Here is a 24,534-nt window from a genome sequence, read left to right on the forward strand (position 1 = left end):
TGCACCCAGGCATTGGTGAATGGCGATGCTGCTTATTTTGTGTGGGTCATCATGGCTCCTAAGGGCTGCCTCTCTTTGTGTCTCAGATATAAGAAATATTCATACATTCCAGAGGCTGATTCTCACCACTTGTGGTAAACAGGAAGCTCATTGTCGGGGCACGGAAACGTAATTGTTTATTTCTTATGTGGTATTGCGGGCGGTGGTGGGAGATGTGCTCCTGCATGTTAGGGGAGTGTCCCAGCAGCGAGGAGCCGTGGTGGCGGTGGCAGGGGACACGCCGATGGGGAGGCAGGGGGGGTGTGCCAGGACCCCTTCCAGGTCCCCGGAGATCCTGCGGTCACATGACTTCCTGCCCCTGCCACATGACTTCCTGCCCCTGAGGATACAGAAATGCAAGAGATGGGCTCATAAATTACCATTTGTGTAATGATAATGCATCCATCCATCCATAACTGCCTGCTCAGTCCAGGGTCATTGGGAGCCTGGAAGCTATCCCAGAATGCACTGGGCATGAGGCAGAAGCCACATGGGATGGCATTCCAGGCCTAGAAAGTGGGTCTTCAGAGAAAATAAGCATAAATTTATTCATTTTATAATCTATGAGTAAAGCGGGTGTGAAGTGAGCGTGAGGATTATTAATGCCTGTTTATCTGAACGGGACCCGCATTGCTTAATCTTCACAGAACCGCTACCTTTGACAGCTTTACGGTAACATGGGTTAAGCACCGTCAGCCCGGCCGTGGGACAGCGTGGCCTGGGGCCATTAAGACTTTTTAAGACGGTGACATGAGAGGGGCCAAAAATAATACAGAGGGACCAGCCTTATCATTAGCCAATGATATGGTTTGGATTGGTGAATGACAGGGGAGTGGGCACTCCAGGAGCCAATCAGCTTTCGTCGGGGGCCAGTGCCCCTGTGCCCCTTCACCCCTGTGGACGCCCCTGCTCTAAGGACAGACAGATCCTTCCTTCCATCTCCTCCATCCCACACAAACAACAGCCGACGCCACTTAGGGTGGGGGCTGGGTGTGGGGACTGTGGGGGGTCTTCTTGGAAGAGGCGGACGAGAGAGACAGGAGGCTTACAACTCTAATTTTGGAGGGGGGGGGCTTGTTTTCAGTAATAGTGTTTTCCTCGCATGCAGACGCACACCATCGGACACGGGGGCCGCTCTTGTGTGTGTGTGTGTGTGTGTGTGTGTGTGTGTGTGTGTGTGTGTGTGTGTGTGTGTGCCGTTATAAACCTGCTCCCAGGACTTACTGTGCTCCTGGCTCTGTAATCCTCTTATATGAATTACTTACATTATTTATGATTTTTTTTCTACATGGTTAAATTTAATGAGACAGGAACCCAACCCCCATCCCTCCGTGTCACTCGACCCCCCACATATCGCACACTGCCTCTGTGTGGATGTTCCCACTTCTACGTCCTGCTCTGATGTAGCTGGGAAAGGCAGCAGAGAGACCCAACATCATCTCTGACCCAGTTCCAGGGGCGGGGCTTAGCATGAGGGGGCGTGGCAGCATCATTCACCAAGACGTGGCTCAGTCCCACTGGCGACATGTGGAGCCAGTGCCCGTGTGACTCCTGAGAGAGGGTCTGTGGGAGATTTCAGGAGCTGCCTACACCCCCCTGCAGCGAGTTGATAAGCTGCTGCCAGGCTGGGGGCTCAGGGGGGGGCGCTTTATTTGTTTATTTTTGTGGCTGAACTGGAGACCCGCTGCTCTGTGGGACTTGTAGTACTCACAAGACATGGACAGAGAGGGGGAAGAGAGTGGGAGGGAGAGGTGGACAGAGAGGATGGAAGGAGAGATGGAGTGAGAGGGGGAAGAGAGAGGGAGGGAGAGGTGGACAGAGAGGGGGAAGCGAGGTCCGAGGGAGAGGAGGAGAGGAGGAGAGAGATGGGAAGAGAAAAAGAGAGAGTCTGACAGAGACTGGGGGACATAGACTGGGAAAGAGAGACTGAGAGAAAGAGTGAGAGTCAGAAATATAGAAAGGGAAAGAGAAAAAGAAGGAAACAGACAAAGAGAGAGACTGGGGAGTGGAAATTGAAATGTGAATTGGGAAGCCAGGCCCTGCATCACTAACTGTAATTGGATTGGCTTCTTTCCCAAAGAACAGCCAGCCCCCACTTCAGTCCTCAACCTCCCATCCCCTCCTCTCTCTCTCTCTCTCTCTCTCTCTCTCCCTCCCTCCTTCCCTTCTGAGCTGCTCCCGCTGTTTCCGCCGCTACTTTACGGCTCTGGCAGAGCGCAGCAAAGTGGCATTGCTCGCTAACGGATTCTCTGCGCCTTTCGGAGGGTAAGAAAGAAAGACATATGGGGGGAGGCACACATGTGAGAAGGGGGGGGGGTGTCGAGAGGGCAGATGAGCTGGACGGCGGGCTTTTTAACTGGGCAGCTGCAGCCTGTGCTCGTCTTGCTCAGCTTCATCCACGGGAACGTGGGTGATCATGGAGACCGTGCTCTCCAGCCAGATTTAGGTAATGGTGGACAGATACTGAGCTGTGACTTATAGATGTGAAGCAGTGCGCTACTTTTAGTATAAATGTATTGCAATCTGTTCCTGGAGAAACAAGCTATTCATCCATCCATCCATCCATCCATCCATCCATCCATCCATCTTTCAGCAGCAGCTTGGGTTATCCTGAGTCCTATCCCAGTAAACTCACGGATTAAAGCAGAGCATCATGGCGCACCAGTGCTCCCTACGGCAGCTGAGGAGACCAGAATTCCTGAACGTGGGGAATAGCATCGCCGGCACTCGCAACCGTGGGATTCGCCGGGGTCGATCAGAACACCAGCTTTATGTCCATTGATTTTTGGTAGGCGGCGGACGTGAATATGAAACAAGCTCTTATAATCGTGTCATGTGATCGGTGCCATGTGGCGCCCAGGAGTCATTTGCTGAGGTTTTTTTTTCCCTTGAAGGGGAATGAATTAGACCCCGGTAGAAGCGGCATGTTGATTCGCAGTGGAGAGCCAGGCATGTTTAAGAAAAGGCTCTTCCCGAAGCGGGCCTGGCAGCAAAGCATGAGAGGGAGATTGATTAATAAAGAAACTGCAGGTGGCGCCGTAGGTGAGGACGGATGAGTGGCCGGGGCACACCACAGCCGATCCCAGTACCCCCCCCCCCCCCCCCCCAATCCCGCCAGCCGGATTTAGATGAGATGGAAGCGCATGTCTCTCATTCGCTCCAGTGAGCTTCGTGGTCGTGCGCCGCAAAAGGGCCAATCGATTCTTTTCATCATCCCCGCGAAACGTAATCACCGTTTTGCCCGAAGAACGCCTTGGCACCGGAAGCGGGTACAGGTGCCCATCCTTCACCGCGGCCCATGACATCTGCCTAATTGGACAAATGCACCTAATTGGATGATCGTCCCGGGCACAGGTCCCGCTCACCTGGCCCTCGGCATCAGCCCTCTGATAAGGGGACACAGCTGATGTGGCTGGGCGGAGGATGGGGGCGGAGGCACTACTGTGACTGATTTTCCATGCCTCTCTCTCTTCCTTCCCAGCTGTTTTAATGCCAGTTTACCCTGTGGCACGTTCCTGGATTTGGGTTTTATCCTCTGGACTTCAGTCCAGAGCTCCAAGTTTGGCCACATCCACATTACTGTAGAGATTACCGCGGTAAAGCGGTAGTGCAGTCTTAGACCTGACTCATGTTTACTATCCCTACGGGGGGGGGGGGCGCCCCCGACCTGCTGCATTTCAGTGACTCTGATTGGCCGCCCTGGGTTCTCTGCCACGTCTGTGAAGGGGGCTGGGGGGGTTACTGTGGGGCCCAAAAACTAGGAGCCCCATGGATTTGTCATCAGGACAGAAACAGACGGGTTGAGATTTGAGGGGGGGGGGGGGGGGGGGGGCGTCACTGTGGTCCCCTTGTCCATTGTGCCAGGAGCGCCATCGAACCAGCACTCGGGATGGTGTCCATAGCAACAGCTGAGATTCATTGTAACGTGCGAAAAAGGCCATGCTGTCATCCAATGCGGGGAGAGTGTCCCCGCCCCAAACTCCACGAGCCTGTCCCATGGTGTGGGGGTGGGGGGTGGGGGGGGCAGAGGGCCGAGAGGGGGGTCAGCTGCAGGGTACATAAGCACTCATAAATAAGAAACATGCCCCCTCTGCTTGCAATTTAGTATAAAACATCCAAACAATGAGGGTGGGGGGCTGGAGGGGCGAACTTGGCAACCAGTGCAGGAAGTCTTTGAATACCGGATGTTCTTGGACAAGTGAATTTTGAGTCATACAAAGAGTATTGGTTGCACAAAGCTTACCAGCTGGTCTGCGCTTTGTTAACTAAAAACAATTGTGTGAAAATGGTGGAGGCCTCACACACACACACACACACACACACACACACACACACACACACGGGCGAAGGGCATTTTCTCAGCAGGATGGACACTTTGTCCGGCATGGGACGGTCCGGAAGAGAGAGCAGGTACCACCTACCTCAGCCACCCCACTCCGTCACGGAGCTGCGCACCGGCGCCCCCTCTCTGCATCTTCCCCGCTCGATCGGCTGCCGTCTGCTGCCAACGGCCCGTGTTCTGGCCCAGATGGCAGTCCAGTCGTTCGCCAGCTTGGGCCGGCGGGCGGCTGTGGGCGGTAAATGTTTCGCAGAAAGAGCCACCATCTCTCTGAAGCAAAAAAAAAAAAAAAAAACAACAAATTAGCCATCTCATCCCTGAGGAGTGTGCCGAGTGTTAAGCTACCATGTTGTCATTGAGTCCTAGCCCAACTTCACACCAGGCAATTATCGCTAACGACGTTAGCGTCATTTTAATTGTTAGCGACTGCATTATACGATGCACATGCCAGCCTCTCTATCTCACTCGGTTTCTCATCAGTTTTTCTCCTGTCGCTTCCCAACTCGGACTGCGACGGTATCTCTGCACATTTCCCGATGAAATGATAGAGAAATTATAGGTTTTATATAATTATATATACATACCTATATATATATATATAGGGAGAGAGAAATTCTGTTCCATTATCTCTGACATGATCCTAACTGAAGAGAGCCCGTCATTTCTTGTGGTAAGGAGTGATGTCATTCGGAAAAGGGGGGTGTGGGAGTAAAACCGCATTCCGGGCAGCAGTAACGGCTTCGGCGATGGGGGTAACGATGGGGAGGTGTGATAGCTGCCAGTACCACCCTGCCAGAGACCATCCCGGCACAATCGCCAGCTCGCTTCCTAATCGTGTTACTTTTGGCGACGGCGAATCTCTGCTGGCGGTGGCCGCCCACCACATAAGATGGCAGGAATTTCGATCCCTAATAACGTCCTGCTACTTCTGCTTACAGAGTTCTGTGGGTAGGTGTGTGTGTGTTGGGGGGGGGGGGGGGGGGGGGGTGGTCTTCTGGAAGCTATAATCAGTGGCCACCGGGGGCTGATTAAACAGCGAGGGTTTGAAAGTTGAGTCAGCGACTTGCTTTGGACTGTTGAGGGGGACTATTGCTTGGGGGAAGCAGCCCTAACCGAATGCAGAGCTGTGGGCAGTCACCCCCCCCCCCCCCCAGCAGGGATGTGGCTTTGAAACACCTGGATCGCTTCTTAAGAAGAGAACCTGAAGACCTTCTCATGGTGTGCAGAGCTCCCTTGCTGTTCCATTCCAGTCCAGCTCCCTCTCTCCTCCTACCCCACCCCCTATCTTCAGCCTGTCCAAATTTATTCCCTTGGTTGTATTTTGTCCCTCCTAAATGCTGCCCCTCCCCCAATCCTGTGCCAGCACCCCCCCCCCTTTCCCCAGCTTTGAGTCGCGTGTCATCATCCCAGCCTGTCTGTGAGAGCTCACACGCCTGCTCCAAGCCAGCTGTCCGATTTCCGTGGCGACACAAACCCCCCCCCCCCCCCCCCCCCCGCCCCCACCCTCGCTGCGACGGCCAATCGCCTTATGCTTCCTGCGTGCCTCTTGTTTTCCCTAAATTGTGCATTTTCGCGCTTGTCCGCGTTCGCAGCAGTGTACTCTCGACTCTTTCCTACCTTCGGTGTTTTTTTAAAGGGCAGTGGCTCCCCTGGTGCTGCCGAGCAACTTACCGTTAATTTGCCCGTCTGGAAGGAAGTGTAAAACGGGCGGGAACCACCGTTCGCGTCTGTGTCCTCAGTCACCGAAACTGTGACGTTATTCTTATGAAACAAGCCCTCGAACCAGCCCTCGCCAGATTAATATGTATCTGTGGATGAATATCAAATTACACCTTGGGCATGAACCATAATTAGACTTTATAAGGTAAATTAATTAACCTTACACTGATGAGCGGAGATTTCCTTGGTAAGGTATCCAGAAGTCATACTGTACCATGAGCATCTCGCAAAGAGATACTCAGGTGGGCAGTGCTAGGGGACAACGGGATAGCGATCTTCTTGAGGTTCTCTGGGGGGGGCGTGTGTTCAGCTTCAATTTCCCCATATCCGCTGGTCGGGGGCTGTTCTAGTAATCGGGGGGGACACTTCAAAAAGAATTTCGTGTCTTCTATCTTTGAGGGGCCAAAGGCAGGCCTTCTTACTCATCATAAACAGATACCCACTTTCGGGTCTGATTTGGTTCTGCTTGTTCAAAAGCATGCAAGCAAATCTCCCCCTCCCTTTACCCCCGGGGGGGGAATTGTAGTATCTGTTGGAGACTGAATGGGAAGCCTGTCATGGGAGATCTGCCTCAGTATTCAGGCGGCCGAGGGGCTGCAGATCCCTCTCCTTGTACTTTGGTGGGCTAATGTCACCAGAAAGGTTCCATGGATACTGTGTTGTTGCCGTCGCCATAAAGCTGATCATTTCCAATCGCTGGGGACCCTGTTGGCGTTGGTTTCTCAGCTTCAGTCCCTGCTGCTTTGATTGACCTCAGGAAGAGATGCGCAGCTCACCTTCTCACCTCTCCAGAGCGGGTCAAACCCAACGCATTGTTTTCCGTGGGAAAGTTTGCACGCCGTGGCGATCTGGGAGTTGGCGGCTTTTCCGTAGATGACATCGCCGCATACCGCCCGCGCGACGGGAGCTGCAATTGATCAGCTGGTGGACCCTGTGCTAATTTACAGCGATTTCCTTTATGGAGCCCATTGATCAGGCCTGAGAACTGTGATTAGCCAATTCATTACGGTGGTGAATGACACAGGAGGGAGGTAAAGGACAACAGGCAGAGTGGGGGGGGGGGGTCGCAATCTGCAGGCATGAGCTGTATAACAGGGACAGACAGGGAGACAGACAGACAAGCATAATCACCGGCACGAGTGTCTCTCTCTGAAGCCAGTGTCGTCTGTGTCCACGTGACAGCGACACAGCGATGATTAGACACGACCTTTAATGCCCTTTGCTGTGCCTGCGTGTCTGACAACCTCTCTGCCCGCTGAATCGCAGCCGTGCGGCACCCCGCGTGCATTTTACCGCCGACGTCTCCCCTCCACAGCACTCATCCTCTCCCTCTCACTCCTCTTCGCTCTCTCCTTCACGGACTCTACCCCATGGAGAAATCTATCCAGTAGCCTATCAGACATTCCTTATTGGTAATTAGCGGCGTGTCTGCAGTTTGGGACTCGATCAAATGCAGATGCAGGCGCGAGGCCACACATGGACACCCCCCCCCTCCTCCCCCCCCCCCAGAATAAGACAAAATCTGCTGTAGTCACATCCAGAGCCCTTTTGTTGAGTGTTTGGTACACGGCTAAGCATGTCTGTATTTGTCAGCCGTGGTAGGGTGGTTACAGTACTAGGTTTAAAACCTGAATGTTGTTGGTTCATATCCTAAATTTCCCATCTTGCTTCAGAAAAATAACCATGTGAGTGAGTGGGTAAAAGCTTGTGCCAGCAAAATACAATAAACACACTTGGATATCTGTGCTCATAGTGATTCTGCTGCAGTCAGTGCTGCCCCCTGTATCTACGCTGAGCGCCAGTTCAGCCCCAGGCGGTGATACGGAGACCCCTGCCTCTCAATCGGCCCTCGGATGAGCAGGAATCACCTTTTAATAGGAGGTGACGTTTCTTCCCAGAATGCCCAGGTTCTGAGGTTATCCGGAGACTGCTGCCTCGCGTTCCTGTTCTGTGGTCGAAGGGGCGGGGCTTCAAAGCTGCTCAGTGTGCTGACTCCTGACCCCATGCTGTTTATGTTTGCCATTGCGCACCATGGATTTTCCCTGGGGGGGGGGTGGGGCGGCAGAGTATTCACTGTCACCAGGTAGGTGGTTTGCCTGCAGGTGCTGGTTCTCAACGCATGTGGCCACTAATGCTGGTTTGGGGGGATGGGGGGAGGTGAGGGGGGCAAGGTGGGTCATCACCTCGCGAGACAGCGGTAACTCCAGCCTGTCACTGTCACCAGGTGATTACCTTTGAGTGGAGAAGTCAGGTGACTTCGCCATTTAAAGGGCTGGTACTTTTTTTTGGGGCCGAAGTATGAGATGTGGGTGAGCCGCGATCTCAAAGTGGATCCTGGAAATCCCAAGGGGGACCTGCAGCAGGAACTGGGGAACTTTGTGAGGTACATTTGACAGCCAGTCGAAGCGAGGCTCTGAGGATAGACTTGGGGGGGGAGGGGGGTCCTCCTTAACGAGGTATGGGAACCACAGCATAATTGCGCCGGTGTCTCTGGGTTGTGGGACCGACTGCTGGCTCAGCGGACCGCCTTGGGCCATGCGGCACTCCCTTCCGAATCTGCCCGCTCGTCTCGTAATGGAGGCAAACAAGCTGCCACCATGGCTGGCAGGGTAGACAGCTCTCCCAGGAGTCCCATCCCCTCTGGTGCGTACGACGGGGGGGGGGGGGGTGGCTGACGACCACTGCCACCCCACCCCCCCAATGCTGGCTGTACTGGTCCCTGGGCCTTATTAGTGGTATGGAAGTGCTATTGTTCACACTGGAAAAGGAAGGAAGGTGACAGGTGTGTGTGTGAGTGTGTGTTTATGTGGGTGTGTGTGTCCCCTCCTGTCCCTCCTGCATCGGCTTTACCTTCCAGGCTCGTGTTTCCCTTCCTATGGGCTCTCGAGTGACGGCCACCAGAGGTCTACAGGGGTCGCAGGCAGAGTTTAGGGCACGGGGGGGCCCAGAATGTGAAGGCGTTCCTGCTCCGCAACCTTATCAGCCAATCAGCCGGGGTCACACGGGCAGGGTCGGCGTTGGAGCCAGCGTGAATTGAACCCCATGAATTGGCTTTATAAAATGACAGCTAAGGACTCGGGTGTGTAAGACGGGCCATAATTCATTCAGAGGAGCTAACCTGATCATTGACCAATGATATATCTTGAATTACTGAGTGACAAGGGAGGGCATGGGAGGGGGCTCTATCGGGGCCAATCATCTTTCAGCTGGTGCCAATGCCTCTGTTGCCCCGCCCTTGTATATGCCGGACATAGCAGGCTGCTAGAGTTCACCAAATAATGGAATTTAGATTGGAACATGGGCCTTTAATGCAGTTTGAAAAAAATATATTTTTCCTTCTAATTTATCAAGCAAATGTTTTCTTTTTAAACCTGACCCAGAAGGCACCGAGCATCCTAGACACAGCCCCGAGCAGCAGGGCCATGGCAGGGATCGGGTGACTCGTCTGACCCGCTTCCACCCCGCCCCTCTTACACCCCCCTCCCCAGGGTGAAACACTAGGCCAACGTTAGCGAGGCTTCCCAGGCAGTAGGGTGCAGCTCATAAAACAGGGGTTTTGGGTTTGTCACAGACTGACAGAAATACAGAGACTGGCCGTGTGATCATGTGGGGCGGGGGCGGCTTTGTGTTCCGAGCGAGGGGGGCTTCTGGCTTTTCTTTGCTCTATGCGGGTCGCTGTGACAGTCGTCCGGCTCGGTCCTCGTCCTGCGGAGGACGACACCCGCATCTCTGTTTCTACCATGTTTCCTCCTTCAGAGATCAGGAGGATTGTCGGAAACAGAATCAGGGATCAATGAATTGTTACGGTATTGTTATCCTCTCCCCCACCCACTCCCCCCCCCTCCCTCTACTTTTTAGGAATGGGCCTGTAGGCAAGGCAGAATTATGCGTTTGAGCTATGTCCCCGTTCCCCCCCCCCCCAGGAGTGATGCATTTTGAGAGCCAAAGACCCCCTCCTCACCCGCCTCCATGTGAAAATGAAATATTTTATGACAGTGAAATCAAGTGCTTGTTTCTGTAGGTCAGACATGCAGAGCAGGGAGTTTCCCCTGTGTGTGTGTGGTGTGTGTGTGTGTGTGTGTGTGTGTGTGTGTGTGTGTGTGTGTGTGTGTGTGTGTGTGTGTGTGTGTGTGGACATGTATATTACATTGTGAGGACCAAATGACCTTGTAGGGACATTTGTTCGGTCCCCACAAGAGGAAACCCAATTTAATAAAAATCTGTGAATGGTATCAAAAAACTAAAAATGCCTAAAGTCTTGTATGTTGATTGGTTACTTATGGTTAAGGTTAGGGCCGGATTTGGGTTAAGGTTGTCATTGTTGGGATTAGGGTTTAGCCCATATAAAAGAATGGACGCTCCCCACAAATACATGGATACAAACGTCTGTATGTGTGTGTGTGTGTGTGTGTGTGTGTGTGTGTGTGTGTCCCAGATTCTCTCTCACGTTGAGACCAGTGCACTCCGAAAAGCCCAAACACCCCTAGTCAAACCCCCTAATCTTTTGAACAGGCTGCCAGTGCTACCCCACCCCCCGAGTGCTACCCCACCCCCCGCCGGCCTGTGATTGGCAGGACTGCTGCTTATTTGGCAAGTGGCATCATGGCGGCCTGGAATCTCCCTCTTCCCACATTAACCTTTCATGCTGGGGAAGGACCGGCAGGTGGGGGGGGAGAAACGGCACCGGCCAGCATCATCAGGGAGGGTGGGAGGAACAGCCTCCATTGCCGGGGGTGCGGCTCAGTCTGCCCGGGGCTGATGGCACGTCACCCACGCATTAGCAAAGCCGTGTCTCTCTGATCTGCGTCTGCCTCGCCTCGCCGTTTGCACGAGGGTGAGTGTGCCACTCCCTGATCACACTTACAGTCGCATGCGTTTATTTAACCGATGTTTTCATCCAAAGCGACGCTCCAGCGAGACGGATAATAAATCACAGCATGCAGCTGTCAGCTGGGAAGCAACTGGACAGGAGTGCAGCTAGGCTGTGCTTCCAGTGAGCGACCAGTAAGAAGTGCAAGATCGTTAAGGGAACGCGAGCTGTGCACTGCTTATCATGAAAATGAAGTGATGCTTTTTTGCCAATTGTATGAGAACAGGTGCACTGTAATTCTTTACATTTTTAGATCTCATCTTACTCTCCTTTGAGTCACACACATGTACACCCTAGAACATTTTGGGGGTGGGGAGTGTTATGGCCTTGCTCAAGAGCCAAAGGCAATGTGGCTACTCCAATGAGCTTGGGATTCAAACCAACAACCTTCTGATGAGGCCCAACCCGTTGAGCCACACTCCACCTCCAATGGAAAACAAATGCCACCCAACAGAATCCAGAAGTGGCAAATGAGGCCGAGTATCAGAGGAACAGTCAGCGCGGGCAGTGAGCTGGCGAGTGTCATTGGCAGCATGAGGTTAGCTCAGGCGTTCTTCAATGAGGTCGCCATCAGAGGCTCCGCAGGATCCCACTGTGTCGTCCAGACCCGTCCCCTGGCCCCCCTTGACAGGAAGCCCCCACACTGCCAATCCATGCACCTCAATGCTTTACCAGCGATAAGCCCAAAAAAGCAGCCTGAATGACGAACCGCTTTAATTTGAGACTTGATGCTTTCCAGCGCCCCAAATCTTTGCTATCCCATGTGACTTTGCTCTCTGTCTCACTGTCTGTGGGGGGCAGCAGGCAGCCAATACAACCTGGTGGAGGTTCTTACTGTCCAGCAGGACAGCTTGTGAGACCCCCGCCCCCCCTACTGCCACCCTGTACTTACTTTGCCTTCCTCTTTCAGTCTTTTTCTACCTCCCATCCCACGCCAGTCTCTCCCTCTCCCTTTTCTTCTTTCTCCCTTTTGTCCCCCTCCTCCCCTCATTGTTTTTCCGTGCACTTATAAAATATGAGCATACCAAAGCCGTAAAGCAATCCGACTGGCGATTGATGGCTTTTTAATGGACCCAGTCCATGGTGCACGCAGTCACAGTCGAGGTGGGGGAGCCATATGGGCGGCAGGCTGTCCTGGGTCCGAGACCACTGGGAGGGCATGGGGCTTCGCTTTGAGGCGGGGTGGGGGGGCCCAGGGGGGTTCCGTCAGAGGTGCCGGGGGTCCCACTCGGCATGGGTCCCACTGATTGTGGAGCGTCTGTTCCGCACAGCGTCCCATGGATTCCAGGGTCGCCATGGCGTGACACATCCCCCTCCCCCACCCCGACGGACAGACGAACGCGACTGGGTCTTCCCTCTAATTTCAAAACAAAGACGACCGGGCGGCCGCCATTTTTTTTTTGGTTTCATGGTAACCGCAAGCAGAACAAAAGGGCTGATGGTGGCCCTTAGAGGGAGGCCCGGTCTGCCGATGGCCACTCGCGTGGTGGCAGAGGAGGTGTCAGCCGTCACGGCCCGTCCGCTGCCTCTGATTTACACGTGCTGGAGGTCGCACCAGGGTACTGCACACGGGTCACTGTCATTGTATGCTGCATCCTCTATTTTCATAATTCTCGTGATTTATTATGGGGAAGTAAAACAAAAGAACTAGAAATGCCCCATTTTCTGAGCAGGGAAGAGGTTAATAAAGGGATGTTTAACGCTCAGTGACCCAACACCAAAAAAGCTCTTGCTCATCATCAAACTTGCCAGCGCATGAAGATTAAGAGCAACTCAGCGTCGTTAACTTGATTTGTTTTTATGTTTATGGCCTGATCGGGATAAAGCGCAGCGTCAGGAGCCACACCAGTTTATCTTTTATACTGAGATGGGACAGTTTAGTGCTCAGTGTGTCTGTCCTTTCTTGATGGGAGACCTTAGTGTTCAGTGCGCCTGGCCTGCTGCGATGGGAGAAGCTAGTGTTCAGTGTATCTGTCCTGTGTTGATGGGAGATGGTAGTGTTCAGTGTATCAGTCCTGACTTGATGGGAGACCTTAGTGTTTAGTGCGTCTAGCCTGCTGCGATGGGAGAAGCTAGTGTTCAGTGCATCTGTCCTGTCTTGATTCTGTCTATTCAGTTTATTTTCAATACTATGATGGGAGATTTCAGTGTTCAGTTTAACTTCTGTACTCAACACTAAATGAGGACACAGAAATTAAAGTGTGTGCATTGTAATTGTTTTAAATATATATATAGTTTGCTCCACACTCAATGTCACCATTAGGGGTGGGGCTGCTTGTATTAATAGTTTCTAGGGGACGTTTGTCTTAGAGATGAGCTGTAGGTGAGCTTTCACTACACGCACCACAGTCGTACATACCCCCCCTCTGTCTCTCCCAAGCAGCCCGACATGCAACGGCACATGTTTGTTCAGAAGGCGTGATCTCTCTCACTCCACCCTTTCGCCACTTCTGTCCATCTCATTCCCTTCATTCTCCTGCCCTTTAGACTTTGCTCACAGTATTTGTTGCTCGCTTGTTGTCTGAGCGATAAAACTGGCTGCCCTGGCGGGAGGCAGGGCCCGGAAGCAGGCGGCAGGGCCTCGAAACGTAATCAGGCCGTGATGAATAGGGTCTTTAAAAAAAATGAAAATGACCGCGAGCCTCACCACCAGTGAGGACGAGGCCACTGTCAGGAAACACAAGAGAGGTCACTTGGCTTCCTTTCAAATCTCTCTTTTTTATTTTGTTTTTCTGTGGTGAGTCATTTTTGTGGTACCGAGGTCCGAGGCCTACTCTTTCACTTGGCTCCATCTCAGGACAGGGGCTCAGTTTTGCCCCCCCACCTACTCCATCCCTCTTCTTTTTTGTTTTTCATGTGTTTTTTGCTTTTCTTTCCAGGCACTGTCCTTTTGCCCAGCTAACGCCGTGTCGCGTGGTGTCTCGTTCTTTCTCCGGCGTCAGCAGAGGCCTGCGGGCCGTGGCTTTGGGCAGACTGCCCACGTCTGCTCTTTAAGCGGGTATCGGGTGGCACTGTGCATTCCCACAAGAATGGGGAGGGGGGCAAAACAAACAGAGAGCCACTCGAAATGCGGTTCGCATGGGACACAGCGGGTCGGACCTTCTGGCATCGCTCCGTTCTGGTTTCTGGTTCTTACATAATACAAATATGCGAGTCTGACTTGAATGTTTTGCTAACTTTCAGATGGATTTAGTTCTCCATCCGTGCTGTTTCAGATTGATGATTTCCCAGTTATCCAAAGTCTGTCCCAGCCCTTGTCCTGTAGGGGGTGCTGTGCCCAACACACAAAAAGAAGATCAGCTGAGATTTCGAGGGGACCCCGTGGGCTCCACTCACCTCTCTTTTATCCCTCTGTATCCTCACAAAATATGTGATTCTGTAGTCTTGGCAACAGCGAGCTGCTGTTATACGGTGGCCTTGATGGTTTGCTCCTGTTTTTTTTCCTTAAATCATTATTTTCGGAGCGCTCTCTCCGTAATGACAGCCCTGCAGTTCCAGCTTTTGCGTTTGCACATTTCCGTGGTCGGGCTCTGTGTCGTTTGCCTGGATTGGACTCTATGTTTTGTTTTCTCTCCGGAGTTTACTATTGAAGTGTTGGCAGGGGGGGCATTGGCAGGGGAGGGGCGGGAGTGTAGTGTTTGGTTTGGGGGGGGGTCACAGCTACAGTGCTCTTCCTTGAGGACGTGTTCAGCATGCGCTGGGATGGATTATGGTCTGGCTGCGCTGGACACTCTTTCACTAATCTGTCAGGCTCTGAGGGGGTGGGGGGAGGGGCATGAGGAAAGGATGTACTGGACACTGAGGCATTTGCGCCTGGATCCGATCCAGGTGTTCGATTTGAGCCGACATGGAGGTCTTTCCAAACTGTCGACTGCCCGGTTGGGTCCGGTCTGGGCCGGTTTGCTCCGGGGTACCTCCACTTTTAGAGCAAGCTTTTTGTAGACACAAAACACTTTACCTGGGTAGGACAATCTCACTCGATCGTGTTCCTCAGTGAGGAACAGAAAGTCTGCTCCCCTCCTGCTCTGGTTCGAAAAGCGCGTGAGGTGTCAACTATTCGTTTACAACCGGCAAGTGGAAAACACCTATCTTTCTTTATGTGGAACTTGTTTATGTGCATTGCGGAGGCATTATGGGAACCTGCACGTGTGTCATTCGGGGCTATTTACACGCCCCGCCGTAGAAATGGATTAACGGCGCCAGGGGAATCGGACCGGGCCACAGCTGACAGACCCTCAATTAAAACGAAGAGAGGAACAGGCAGGGAGGCGGCTGTGTTTGCTTAATGAGCGGGTCAACAAAGCGTGCCAGCAAGCAGGCGGCACTGATGGGACGCCTGAGGGGGGGGGGTTTGGCCAGAACCATCATAGGGGGGGTTCAGGTTGTGACCTAAAAAGCCCATCTCAGCTGGAGCTGTCTTCCTTCTGCCGAAATCCGGGGGGGGGTTTGCTTTATTATCAAAGAGCGTGGGGGGGGGTGACACGGTGCATTAGCAGACAGGTGATTGATTCATCCCACCGATGATCGATTGCCCCCTCCCATTTAGTCCACCTGTCATGTACTCTGAGGCACGGAAGCCAATCGGGGCCGCTGATTCTCTCCAGCTGCCCCCCCCACCCCGCACCCCCCTCCCCCGACTGTGGCACACGCTCCGGGCGGGTCGTCAGCTGGGCCCGTTCCCCAGGCCCCCGTGAGACAGAGGCCCTGGCCTGTTAGTTCCGCCTCAGTGCCGACTGACTCGCCGCCCCCCCCATAGGGCACATGTGTTATTGAATTATGGAGGCGGCCAGTCCCTGCGGCGCCTCCCACTTCTGCCCCAGAGGGACATGGTGCCTGATTTGGGGGTGCCCCAGGAAGTGGAGTCCATGGACATCAGGGGCATATACTGAAGCGGTGCCGCAAGGACACTGGCCCCAGCTGAAAGCTGATTGGTCCCCAGAGTGAACCATCTCCTGTCACTCACTGATTCAAGAAATGTCGTTGGCTGATGATAAGGTTGGCCCATGAATGAAGGGGAGATGTGATGTCGAGGGCGACGCAGCCTGTCCAATCGACTGTCATTGCACCCTGTCCTGAGCCCTCCTCCTGTCCTGGGGCATCACTTGCTCCTCCGCAGATCTTTGATTTCTCTGGGCGGAGGCTGACACTGGTAACTCTTTCAGGAAGTGAACTCATTCCCCAGAGCGGCCCGTGTGCTCTGTGGTTTTGAGTCATGCGTGTAGTTGGGCCACAGACCCAGTGATCTGACTGATATCTCTGAGCTGGACCCCCTCCCTTCCCATACAATCACTATTAATAATCCCCCCCCCCAGGCTTGGCTGTCCAATCACCTCGCCAGGGCCGCCATTGTCGGGAAAGGGGCAGTGGTCCCAAATCTACGTGAGATTAATGAGTAAAGACTCTTTGTGGGACAGAACCGATTTCAGAACAGAACCTCCGGCAGGTGGCCATGATGCGCGTATGGTTTACGGAAAAGCCCTGCACTTCTCGTCCTGTCGATCGCCGAGGTCGGGGCATCTGGAGACCCTGCACCCTGGTCTCCATGCCACTTAGGGGTCTGAATCTCCTTCCTGTCTCTGCCAGGGAGGCGGTGGAGGGTTTCTCTCTGAGAAAATGGGTTAGAAGCATATTAAACCGGGAACTACATTTTGGGGGCAGTTTTACAAGTGCAAGAGCCCTGCGGCTATTTGGGGGCGAAGTTGCATTATGTTATTTTTTTTTCCTGAAGAAATCAAAGTTAACTGGTTCTTTTAAGTGTTTTGTTTTGGAATCACTGAAGCGATTTTTGGCAGGAAACGTACGGATTGTTATCTTACGGAAATTATGCCGGCGAGCAGTAGGTCTTTAAGGAATGAACATTCTGGAAGGAACGTACACATATGTGTGCTCCAGGTCTCCGGGAGTGGAGAGTGCGGACGATAGCGGTGTGGCCGCCATCAGCGGGAATCATTCCCAGGCGGACCGGGCGGCCCTGCGGGAACTCGGACAGGGGAGGGACCGAGAGGAGAGAGGAGGGACCCAGGCACGCACTTTCCGTGGGTTTGCGAGAGTCTAGGCGACTCCGTGGAGTCTGTGGTCAGCCAGTGTGGGCGGGGGGCAGTGGGGGGGGGGGGGGGGGAGTTTTTGCACAATGTTTGGGTCTTTTTCCCAAATGTTGAAGAAAAGACAGAGACCTGCCCTGAGGGAGATCATCACTTGGTTTGACTGCTTGGTTCAGGTATGACTGGCGAGTTTTTCTCAAAGTTACCCATTTTTTTATTTCTTCCAAATTTGGAAGTGTGGACTGAGAGTGACGGGTCTGCTGCTGGACAGGCAAGACTCTCAGCCCGAACTTTCAAAACTAAGAGGAACCTCTGGGGATCGGCTTCGCCGCAACTTAGACATGAGCTCAGAGAGTGGATTGCACAGCACGGGAAGCAGCTGTATCACAGGTGATCCTGCAGGAAGTACTGGCACTGGGAACAGGACAACACCCCCGCCCCGGGCCTATGAATCATGGGTGGGGTGCAGAGGACGAGCTGTGTTAATTGTCACGGAATTCCCTGAGGCATGGGGTCAGGCCTGCCTTGGGGAGCCCCCGGCCCACCTTCCAAAAGTCTGTACACCCACTAGCCAGGCACCTGGAGACCAAGGACAGATGTGGTTGGTGAGGACGTGTCCCATGACTGTCTCATGACCCACCAATCAGGCGGGGGAGCCACCTGATGCGCACCAATCAGACGGCCTGGCAAGTGTGGACCAGTCATGCGGGCCATAATTCTTACAGAGGGTCCAACTTTATTGTTAGCCAATGGTATGTTGTGACTCGATGAGTGACAGGGGTGGTTAGTGACCCCCTCAGAGCCTGATAGATTAGTGAAATAGTGCCGAGCGCAGCCCCTGTAAACGCCCTCTGTTGTGAACATGCCCTTCATCGTTCCTCTGTTTGTCTGCTCATCACGTCACTCCCCCCTGGGCCGAGCTGACGGTTGGTCCTGAGACAACGAGCGCAGCTGTCAGATGATCTCCTCACCGGTGGCCCCCAGGAGAGCCTTTAAGGGTGACGAGTGTTACCCCGCCCCCCACAAGACTGGTTGGCATTGTTCAGTCATCATTTCCATATAACAGACCGGGAAGCTGCCTCACTCCTCTAAACACCCCCCCCCAGCCTTTTGTGTACCATTTACATAGACGGATCCACATGGCAGCGGTCATCCCCAACGTATTGTGGGGAGCTGGCTCCCGGCGCCCCCTGTTGGTGTAGATGGGCAGCGGTCCGCTGTGCCCGCCAGCCTCCTGACCACGTTCTCACATCCTCGGAATTTCCTTCCTGCTGAGCCTCCGTGGCTCCCACTGCCTCCCTCTCCAGCTTTGGAATCGAAGGGGGAATCTGGTCGGCTCTGCTGCACCCTGGAGGCCGTATTTGTCCACCTTGGCAGACTCGTCGGACTCTTGTCCCCCCCACCCTTCGACTGGGGCCCAAGCTGACGCAAAGGCCAGCACGCAGGCATACATACCCTGGGTTGCTTAACCACCAAACCCACCCCTCCACCCCCAACGCAGCAGAGCTTGTGGGAGAGAGTGTGTCCCCCCCCCAAACACGTCGAGCAGACACATGTCCAGTTAATTAAATGTTTTCCTCCCCCGTGCCCGTTCAGTCTGAGGCAGGGTGCCCAGTGTGCATTCCTGCCTCACCAGCGTCGGCAGCTCAAAAAAAAAAGTTTCTTATTGCAGAACAGTGGTGTGGAATCACTGCTTGTACTATTTTCATTTTGTGTGTAATTATTTTTTTTTCTGTGCATAAAAAACGGGATTTATGATGGTCAACCCCGGAGATGTAGTGGCTGGTCTGTGTGTGTGTGTCTGTATGTGAGCCAGGGGCCAGTTGCTGTGTTATGTGACTACGAGCTCGGACTGGACCCTGCCCGTGCCTCTCCTCCTCTCTGCCCTGCTCCTCCTGAGAAGCGTGTGTGAGTGACCTCAGATACCCGCCGCTGTCAAAGCCCATCTGAGTCATGTCTGTTTGTATTTCTCCGATTGAAATTTATGGGCAGTCAACTTCTAGTCAATAGAGGAAATGATCCCTCAGTAAGGACTGGCAACCATAATGTTGGTGGATGGGGGGCTGCCCCTTGGATCTGGCCTCAATTTGGGGGCTGTGTTTCATTTTGCCCCCCTACGTACCCGAGACCAGCACTAGTCTGTTTCTCCTTTCCTTGTCAAGCCATGTCCCTGTCACCCAAGAAAGGAACGGCCTCATTTAATTTAGAGCCACCATTCACGGTGTGATGTGCCTCTCCCCTCTGATGGGGGCAGGTGTGATTCTAAGATTTATTTTTTTTAAGGTCGGGTATCAGAGGGGCCATAATTCTTACAAAGGGGCCAACCTTAGTCATCAGCCAATGATATTTTTTCCAACGGCAGAGTGACAGGGGAGGGGGTTCTCCAGGGACCAATCGGCTTTCAGCCTGCGGCTTTTGTGCAGATTCGGCCCAGTCTCGGAGGAGGAAGGTGCAAGATCCTCCTCATCACAGCTCCAACACAGAGAAATATCTGGGGACCGTAATGGAATCAGCTGCTGGCCTCTCGCCAGGTTATCCCAGCATCCTCATGTTTCCCGATTAAAAGAATATGTCCCTTTTTGTTCAGTAGGAAGCAGCAGACAGGGGGGCTTGTAAGTAGATATAAGCCTTGTCTTTATCTCACAACTCGGTTACGGGACTGATCAGTGCTTCTTAATTGTAGATACAGGCTTTTAAAATGTATGTAATCCTACACACCCGGCTGTTTGTTGGCAGAAGGGGGCATTCAGGGGATTCAGCTGGCCAGCATACCTCCCTCCCCCCAAAAGAAAAAGCACAGTGGGGGGTCCTATTCCCCAGTGTGGCCTTTGAATATATGAAGTGTAGGTCTGTGAGTAACCACCTACGTCTATGTCTACCTACTTCTGTACGCCCGTGTTGCATTGTGGGTCGTCAGGCGGAGGGAGGATGCAGACTGGTCAGTGCCCCTCAGGGGGCTCCTGCTCGGAACAGCAGCGCCGGATTAATCAGAACCTCATTTGCGTGACAGGACCGCCTGCCTCAGGTGCCTAGAAATGATGGTGTGGTGCTTCCAGGATGGGCCGGTCCAGGTGAGGTCAAGGGGGTACAGTGACACCTGTGATTCAGATCCGGCCGAGTGGCTTTCGTGTCAGTAATTGTGAATTTTCGTAGGTCACCTTAACAGATCTGTGTTTGTATTCCTTCCAAAGCGAAAGGAGGGCATCAAAGGACTCGACCTGCGGAGTTTCAAAGCCAGACATGGACGCTTTGTAAATGTCGGTACTTAAAGAGTTTAGTTTAATTCCCTGTGTGTGAGCTCTGAAGACTCGCGTTCATGCCGTGCGGAGCTGAAATCGCTGAAGCGATGGGCAGTTTAACTCTAGCACTGGAATGATTCCATAAAGCGAGCAGACAGATTGATGCGAAAAGCCGGCAATTTAACCAATGAACTTCTGATTCATGTAGAGCGGCAGTTACACGCTGATAATGACTATCAAAATCTGCTAACAGCCTTTTGTCCTGTGAGTCCTGCTCAGATCGTCTGTTCATGAGAGTTCTGGGACCCTGATCGTCTTAAACGAAAGGGCTCGTCAACACCCCTGACTCTCCAGGCAGCTGTTGGCTAAACCTGTGTAGCTTTTGGCCTTATCACAGTGAAGCAGAATGTGTGTCGTGTGGGTAAGAGGTGGGGGGGCGGGGGGTTGATTTGGTGCGGCCAAGGTCATCTGATGTCTATCATTGGACTCTACTCAGAAGTGTGAGCCCCCAAATCTGCTAACGCCTAAAGTATTGATTAGTTGGATCTACTCGCGGGCAGGCGGGTGCATGTGAACACACATATGCATTAAACATACATACACACGCGAGAGCGGGCCTGTAAAGTCACTGCCCGTCCCTCAGTCCAGCCTTGGAGACAGGAAATGCCGGCTCCTGGGACAACAGGAGCCCCCTCCCCACTATAGTTTTAATGGTGGGATGAGGATGGCAGGAGCAGAGAGGCTCCTGTTCTCTCGCTCAGGTCCTCGCTCACGCCTCCTCCGACAGGCTTAGCTTATCAGATGACCCGGAGACTGCTTTCCATCTGACGCCCCCCCCCCCCCCCCGATTTACCTGCTGCTGGCGACGTATGTGGTCCCAATCTGACAGCCCCTGCCCTCTCCCAGTGGCTCTCTTTAATCACACACCCAGAGCAATCGAAGGACCTTCTTACAGTGCTTCTTACAGGCCTGTGATTTATAGAGCGCCGTGCCCCCCCCCCCCAAAAGGGTTTATTTCTAATAGCCTTCTCTTTATTGACCATCTCCTGGGGTCCATCACCAGCTGCGACGGAAACAGATAGAAGTGACTTTGCACGGTCCGGTCCATCGGGGCCCAGTTTGCCCGGCCCCCCCAGTGGAGACTGATGTTTGGGGCCTGGGCCCAGTTAAAGAGCAGGATGGATCTCCTTTGGAGGACCAGAGGGGGCGTGCTGATGAGGCAGGCTCTTATCTGTTCGTTTTGGCTTGGTGCTCAGGCTGGACCAGGCCTCTCCCTAACCGTGGACTTGTACCACCAGGGTCCAGGCCGAATACAAGATCTTAGGATACTTCAGACCAGATCTTACTTTTTCCTGTCTAGTTATCAGGTTCGGGAGATGTGCACCACTTATGAAATTTGCATGGACTCCTCGCGGATTTGTGTCGCGACAAAAGTGACTAAAGAGTGACCCGGTACTGTTCCTTCCAGCTCCTGTTGCTTGTAGGTGATCGCTGATCCTGTTCTTCCGGCATGTCCCTGATTTGAGTTGCTTAATGCCAAGATCGTGCCGCTCCTGCTGGTCGTCTGGGATTAAACCCCGGAAAATTGACATTTGTTTTTGTTTTGATGCGGAGCGCCGGCTCGTGTTTCCAGCGTTCTCTGATGATTACCGTGTCATTCTGCAAGCCGAGTCCTGCTGCTTAATAATAACAATAATCCACGTCTCCTGGAATTAGATTTGACTCAAATAACAGGGGCGGTGCAGTGGACCGGTGGGGAACACGCTGGACTCGCACGAGCCGTGCTGTGGGTTTGATTCATGCTCCTGTGTCTATGTCTGCATGCCTCTTTTCCTCCAGACAAACCCATTTCCCTCTAAGGCCCAAAATCATGGATCATAGCTGATTCGGAGCCTACATTGTCCGTAGTGTATAATTTTGTGCTGCACTGGACTTACATCCCATACATCCCAAGCAGAATGTCCACTGTCCAGGCTTGCAATACTGAATATATGGTTTTGGATGATGTGTGGATGGATGAAAGATAGGTTTCCATATTGGCTTGATCAGCAGAGGGTGTGTGTGGGATTGGGAGATGGGGGCCAAGTCAGGATGGTACAGTCGGTTTCACTAGGGCCCACTTACTCTGCATTAAAACTGTGCTTCAAGGACCCCCGGACAGTTCACAATTTTGCTCTCTCCTAGCACCTGTCAGACCTGCATCAGGTATTCGGCTTTCTCGATTGGTTGGTTCTTTGATTCACATGTGCTGTGAGCCAGGGGGGGAGCAAAAATGTGAAGTCTCTGGGGATCCCCAGGGATTGGGTTAAAAGATAGTTAAGGATAATCTTTAGCCAGTGGTTGTTAAGTGCAGATTTTGTCAGTACGGGAATGACATTGCATTTCCTCCCTGGCTCCATTTCTGGTGTTTACGCCTAAATATAGCTGGTCTGTTGCGGTGCTCAGATGTGTGTTAATGTTTCGGGAAATCAGGGTTATTCCTGGTCTAATATCATCACCGCTATTAATCCGGGCTCTGGCTTCTAGAGAGGAAGAGTGCGCATTAAAAACAGCTGACGCTGCAGCGTGCGGGTTCTGCGGGAACTTCTGTCAGTTTTTACTGGCGCGGGGAAGCGGGTGAGAGCCGGACAGCGAGGGAGCGATGGAGAGGGGGAGGAAATGGAGAGACGGAGTGGAGTGAGTAGAGTACAGACCACAGAGCACTTTGTTATTGACATCCAGCGGTCGCCTGAGGGAGTTATTTATTTGTTCTGAAACAAAGCTTGTTTTCCCGAAGTGATTTCCTGGGGATGATGCTTGGCATGCGGCCTCATTCCCGCCACTGCGCTTGGCGCCAGTCGCTCGCGGCCCAGCGTTCGCCGTTGGTGGATGTCTGCGTAGTGGGTGTCCCCCCGCAGCCGACTAACTGCAAGGGAGGGGGTTGGTGTAGAGTGGGACACGGCCCACCCCAGTGCTATGTGATTGGCTGGTATCCACCAGCTCGTTGCTGATCCTGCGGAAAGACGGATGCGGGGGCAGCCTTCCCACGGGACGCACTCTGTCTGCCGTGATGCATGGCGGTAATTAACGGGCTGCTGTAGATGCAGCTGGCGTGGGCTTGAGTCTCACCATGCCCCCGCTATCCACCCCCCCGCAAACTCCCTGTTTGGGTTCACAGGGCACCTTGTTCTCTATCAGCTAGCTGTTTGTTCAGTAATGGTAGGGTTAGGGTTGGCCTGCCGAGGGGGGGGGGGGGGGGGTGGTACCATGGGGAGACAGAGAAGGGGGGAGGGGTTAAGCAAACACATTGGTGCATTTCGGAAGCTCAGCCACTGGAGCGTGAGATTGTCCATAAATAAAGCAGCGAAGCTCACCCCCAATTCACATGGTTACTTAGAGGTGCTGCTTTCCTATTGGACAATCACAGTATGCATGCAAACCAGGGTCCACTAGATGGGGAACGAACGGCAGCCATAGTGAGGGTGGGTGGGGGTGCCGTATCGGATTTTAGGTGGTAGGGGGCGTGGTAGGCTACTGTAGCATCCTGCTGCATCTTGAGGAGTCTGCTGTTAATGGCAGACACCAGGGCCCAGTGTAGCAGAAACACGAGCGGGATGGAGAGAGGCCCGACGCCAGGGGGTGAGAGGAGCTTTAGTTAAGCTCCCCTGGAGGTTCCCGTTTCTTGCAAGCGCCCGGCTGCGAGGTGGTGGGGGTGACTAGGCAGGTGGCTGGCAGGAGGCGCTGTGCAGGGAATGCACGCTGCAGCCCATGCGAGTGATGGATTAGCTGTGCGACTGACGAGGAACGCTGCTCAAGGGACAGGGGAGAAGATAAAGGGTTTGGATCCACACCCACTTCCTAACAGATAAATACAAGCACGTAAAATTGACAGGGCGTCTGGTGCAGCTTCTGCCCATGTGAAAGTTGATCGGCAGCCAATATTACTTATGGGGGGGCAGTCACTGTCAGGTATAGGTGGGAGATGAGGTTGTGGAGGGGGGGGCACTGCAGAAGGGCTCTCATTCCCATCACGATTTTCCCTAATGACCTGATCCGTTAGCTACGTTGACCATTCCTCACACTGTCACCTCGGTGAAGTCGCCGTCGCCCGGGATCCTCCGTGAAACGTTCCAACGCCCAACCCGATATCACCGTTACCGGCCAAGTTACGCCCAGCTGCACCAAACCGGAACCTCGCCCACTGCTTGATGCCAAGACCATCGTGCCGCGGCGGGTTATCGAGCCCCGAGGTTCCAGCAGGAGCCCAGCGTTCCAGCAGGGAGGAGTCTGCAGCTGTTCTGCTCCGAG

General features: G+C 53.4%; 1 protein-coding gene across 1 annotated transcript in view; it reads left to right on the forward strand.

The window, feature by feature from the left end:
- The first annotated feature begins 4,423 nt into the window (after positions 1-4,423).
- LOC125744847 (plexin-A2-like) overlaps positions 4,424-24,534 on the forward strand; it is a 96,620-nt gene continuing 76,509 nt past the window's right edge. The window contains exon 1 of the mRNA XM_049017125.1: positions 4,424-4,616. Within this exon, the coding sequence (XP_048873082.1) occupies positions 4,424-4,616 (193 nt within the window). The remainder of the gene's footprint in view (positions 4,617-24,534) is intronic.

The sequence above is a fragment of the Brienomyrus brachyistius genome, chromosome 6, assembly GCF_023856365.1.
Source record: "Brienomyrus brachyistius isolate T26 chromosome 6, BBRACH_0.4, whole genome shotgun sequence".
NCBI classification, from domain to species: Eukaryota; Metazoa; Chordata; class Actinopteri; order Osteoglossiformes; family Mormyridae; genus Brienomyrus; species Brienomyrus brachyistius.